At 33.8% G+C, this 5,381-nt stretch overlaps 1 protein-coding gene across 1 annotated transcript in view; it reads left to right on the plus strand.

The window, feature by feature from the left end:
• Positions 1-1,799, plus strand: part of LOC106458901 (BTB/POZ domain-containing protein 6-like) — an 11,908-nt gene extending 10,109 nt beyond the window's left edge. Inside the window, exon 3 of the mRNA XM_022385264.1 lies at positions 710-1,799. Within this exon, the coding sequence (XP_022240972.1) occupies positions 710-1,799 (1,090 nt within the window). The remainder of the gene's footprint in view (positions 1-709) is intronic.
• Positions 1,800-5,381: the final 3,582 nt, after the last annotated feature.

Consider the following 5,381-nt stretch of genomic DNA (forward strand, 5'->3'; position numbering starts at 1 on the left):
GGGATGGGGACGCGAACCCGCGACCCGCAGATTGCGAGTCGAGCGTCCTGTCCACGTGGCCATGCCGGGCCGAGGTGTGTTTAGACTGTGAATACCAAAGATCATGGTTTGCGGCCCGTTGCTCCAAAAACGTGCTCAGCGCTTTAGGGGGTCATTGATATACTATAGCAATGACAGCCAAATCTCACTATTTGGTCAGAAAAGAGTAACCCCAAAGTTTGTACTGAGTGCTCTATTGATTAGCTATATTCCCTCTAACCTGTCAACTCGAAATTCGGGACGGTTATGCGCAGATAATCGAGTAGCTTTGCAGAAAAATTCTGAAATAAGCAGTCAAATTATTTTTATATTTTGGATAGATTTGTGCACATAAATGTTGTATGTGTATTATGTTACTTGGAGAGAAATTATTGTCATAACTGCTGTGCATATTTTTTGTATAAACATTGTGATTTCTTACTTCACATCCAGTATATATCTTGGATTTTGTTACAATTAAATAGATCTAACAATTAAATATATTTTTCTTTTCTATTTTTCAATAATAGCTATCATACACTTTTTAACAACCCTCTACTTCTTATAGTTGTCATTCTTTGATCTTTTAGTCTTGTATCAGATAGGCATGCTCTTACAGTCCTTGCATTTGCTGTTTATAGAGAGATTCAATTATAGAGATCGAATTTATAGCTTTTTTTGTTGTTGATAGATATGCTTATACAGATGCCTTGAATCTCCAATCTGTGGAAGATGCCATTCTGACAGCAACAGCTGCTAAAAAGTATCTTCTGCCCCATTTGCTTCGGGAATGTTTCAATTTCATTGAAAGAAATGTTACACCACAAACCGTATGTCAAGTGTTGGAGTTCGCCAACATGATGGAAGCCCATCATCTGACTTATCAATGTCTTAATATCATCGATCGACAAACATACCACGTGATTACATCTCCTGATTTCTCCGATGTAAGCTTGTCTGTTCTCGAAACCATTGTCCACAGAAGACATCTCAATCTGCATAGTGAATATTCTTTATACAACGCTATCTACATGTGGGGAAAAGAAGAATGTAAGAGACGTTTTGTAGAATCAGATATAGATAATATCCGTAACATACTGAACTCAACGTTACCTTACATTCGGTTTCTAACAATGACATCAGAAGAATTTTGCAAGGGTCCAGCAAAGTCGGGACTCCTTTCTAAGGATGAATGTCTTGGTGTATTTATGAATCTCGCTATTCCGAGAATTGTAACAATGCCTCTAGGACTAAGTACCGAGACAGATAAACGTACTAGTCCGCCAGAATATTTCGTTTGTTGTCTTTATAAGCCGTTGTCCTATCATACACCAGTTCGACCACTCCGAATTTTTGGGGTAACCTTCAGAGTTACCAACATGGATGTTTTTGTGGTTGGTTTGGGGCTTCCCATCCGTTTAGATGTGAGTTACTACTCTATAAGACAGCCTAAGGTTGAGGGATTGTTACGTTGTACCTACGGACTACACGAGGATCGACCTAACAAAGAGGAGATCGCTGTAAATTTCGTTCTGTCTAAGGGTAAAGATGTGAAGATTATGTTTCGGAAACCACTTTTCGTCCATAAGAGTATGCAGTACATAATTGAACTTAAGACGACATCACCTCTCACTGAAGACGCCATTGCACCGATCATTCGAGACCGGAAGCGAGATGTAAAGGTGGAGGATGTCAGTTTTCAGCTACTGCCTTTTCAAAGTGAAAGTCATCCTCGCAAAGCAGAAGTTATGGAGTTTTCAGAGATTTTTTTCTATATTTGAAATCTAAATCTAAAGAATCTGTAACGGCACGTAGGATAATATAGTGAACCAGTAGTCTTATTGTGTAGCTTTTATTTGTTCTACTTCTCTTTTAAAAATTCACATATATATAGATATACATATATATTTATGCTTCATTTAACGAATTTAGGACTATGGTTAAGTCTACAGGTGAAGGAATTTAGCTTGCCTTAATGGTAGGCCAGTACTAAACCGATTAAGCTAACAATTACCTGAAAGTAGGAGTAGTAGCTTTCTTTACTAGATCAATACAAGTTTCTGATAAGAAGGGTGTAAAATAACATTGTGATTATGCCTTGTTGTTGTACATTACTAACAACAAGGCATTTCGCCCATACCAGAGTTCAACACACTAAATGTTATATTACACTAGCTAAGGCATTATAAACTCTTAGAAATTGTATCTCGTAAGGCCTTGTGAGCTCTGGTATTTAGCCAAAAGCCTATTCGGCACTGACAGACAATAAACAAGATATAATTAAATTCTATTATACATTCTTCTTATTGGATATCTGTATTGAGCCGGTAGAAAACGATGTGATTTAGATTAATATCAGTCTTATGGTGGTATAATATTACATGTATCTTACTAGTAACCTTCATACTACGTAAGCCACGACGTTCTGCGTCTTAAAATTTATAGTTTCTTCAATGATTGATATATATAAAGTCAAATGTGTCTGTTGTAACCCTTGCGACAAAAGATGATCAATGGTATTGATTGAAGACCTTGCTGTCAGCAGTATACAACAACAATGTACGGTTGAAAAGCTATAATACACTCTTCTTACTGAAAACCCGCGTTGGGCCAGTAAAGAATGATGTGAATGAAATTATAACTAGTCTTATGTAATACCACACAAATATTTCTATTAAACGAAATGCTACACAAGGATAGGCGTTTTACAACGTAAAACCGTACTTAAACGACTGATATAAATAGCGTCTCAACAAAAACTTGATATGTTAAACCCACTCTGACTGATGAGCTCTGAAGGCCTAGTTAGCAGTGGCGCACAACAAACAAGGTATAGTTGAAATGCTATTATACACTCTTCTTACTAAACATTAGTATTGGACCAGTAAAGAACGATGTGATCTAAATTAGTATCAGTCTTATTGTGATATAATATCACATATATGTTACTACTAAACGGCATGCTATGCAAAGGAGGACGTTTTATGCCATACGATTTGTAGTCTCTTCAATGGCTGATGTCCATAAGGTCTCGAAAACTCTGTTGTAACCCAACCGACCAGTGATATTGAGCGAAGGTCTTGCAGGAAGCAGTATACAAAAACAAGGTAGGGTTGAAATGCTATAAAGTATAATACGTACTTGAAACCCGTAATAGGCCAGTAAAGAAATGTGTTACTTAAATCATTATCTCTGTTATTTTAATTTAATATCATACAATTTTTTTATAGAAAACAAAGTTCAGAATTTAGCCTAATCGATTTAAAACCTGTGTACTATCACATCAAACCAGATTCGAACCTGCTAATGCAGTGTGACTTGACATGAATTAATACTTACGTCTAATATAGCCATATGGATCAAAGGCATTCGAAAAGTAGAAAAATGTGTTTCTTTATTTGGTTTTTTAGCTTACTGATGCAGCAAAATAAGTATCAGCTTTGTACAACAGATGGCGAAATTATAGATATTAATCGAATTAGCAATTGTTTGTGTATGCTTTATAGTAATAACAATTATTTACCTACAAGTGTAAGAGGATTTTTTAGAGTAAGTCAACATTGTTTGTTTGCTTGTTATTATGTTATCGAACCGACAGACCTTTGCTGTTGTGTTATTTTTAATGTAAAGCAAACTGAACTGCAAGAGTGATTTAATCTACTCAGCCATAGGCCTGTCTATACTAAAGGCTTCTTCTAAGAAAAATAATGGAAATAAACGATAAAGACAAAAATATATACAACTAAGTAAATTAGAGTAGTTGTAGAACATATTTAGTGATAAGCATAAAGCTACACATTTGGTTATTAATGTTGGACCAATTACATAGATTGAACGCCGAATTTTGGTGTTAGAAACTTTCAGACTTTCTACTGAGCTACTGAGAGTAATAGCTAAAATATAAAAACCAAAGAAAACGCATCATTACTCGATTTTGGTAGAATTGTTATCCAACAAACCTAAGTTCAAGTTGCTTTTAGAAACGTGTTATGAAACAGGCACGAAAATTTAGAACCCGGAGAGTTAGGCTTATTTATGTTCTCTCTTTTTAAAAAAAAATCAATTACATATTTTCTTTTTTTATGCGAAACAATTTTAGCAGGATCTGTTTTAAATAACGGTATATGATTGTCTGACGAAAATATGGTCTTGCAGAAAAATTAATATTTTCAAATAAAAAAGGCAATAATGCCATAATATTTTTAATCAAAAAGTTAACGACAAATTGTAGTACCAAGGTTATAATTTTCTAAAATGTTATCAAAGAAATGATGAATCTCTATCAAAAAAAAGTGTTAAACAGCAGCCGCAAGACTTTTTTCAGTGCATCACAGAATTAAATTGAACAAAAAGCATAAACATATTCCCCTGGCGTCATAAAAGAGATGGTGTTTCACTGAATCTCAAATAACAATTTCGTGAGCTTGTAAATACGAGTATATGAAATAAAATGTCTGTTTGGATTGTTCTAATAGGTGTTTGTTTTTATCATAATTTAACTTTACATCAGAATTATTTGCGATTGGTGCCATAAGCCCTCCACCCGTCACTTGCTCATTGTCTTAATTTGCTGTTTTTATTCACCTTATAAGGGCTCCATGGTGTGTTTAACGTTCCATTACCCACAGCACAGATATCCAAATTTTGCAGATTTGCTATTAACTAAATGAAACATTTTACCTTTTTTTCAGAGTCATCCTCGGTAAAATGTCGAAAGACTAGTAGGATTCATGTATTTTAAACGAAAATTTCAACTTTGTTAAAACTCACAATTACTTCTCTAGATTTAATTGTAATTTAAATTTGTGAAATGTGTTTGTGCATAAAACTGGTAAATAATTGAACTCTTTGAATTACTTGATTAAACGACATCAAGATAGAACTGCTGTATACGTGTTTTGTATATACTGTACATTAAGTTTCAATAAAAGTTGCAAAAAATATAGTAGCGAATTCTTTTCAATAATTTTACGTTGGTGTTTGGAGCTGCTGAATCATTTATACGAGCCAGTTTATAATAATCTCGAATAATGTGAGTAAATTATGTTATAAATATTGAAGATGTCGATAAACCAGATTTACAATGAATTATTAAACAAAAGGATTTGGCTCCAGATCTTCTCTATCTTAAGGTTCGAACTTTTTTATTATATATTAAACTAAGCAGAAGTTATAACATTATATTAATAAGTGGTTGCGTATGAATCTGTACAAACACTTAATATATACATAAATCTTATTAACTCGCATATTTACAATCAGTCTTCATTAATAACTATTAAGTTTGATTAGAGGTAAAAAACTAATTTTGTAAATATGATAAACCTTTATATGAGATCGGTAACTTTAAATACATCACCATA

The sequence above is a fragment of the Limulus polyphemus genome, unplaced genomic scaffold (assembly GCF_000517525.1).
Source record: "Limulus polyphemus unplaced genomic scaffold, Limulus_polyphemus-2.1.2 Scaffold531, whole genome shotgun sequence".
Taxonomy (NCBI): domain Eukaryota; kingdom Metazoa; phylum Arthropoda; class Merostomata; order Xiphosura; family Limulidae; genus Limulus; species Limulus polyphemus.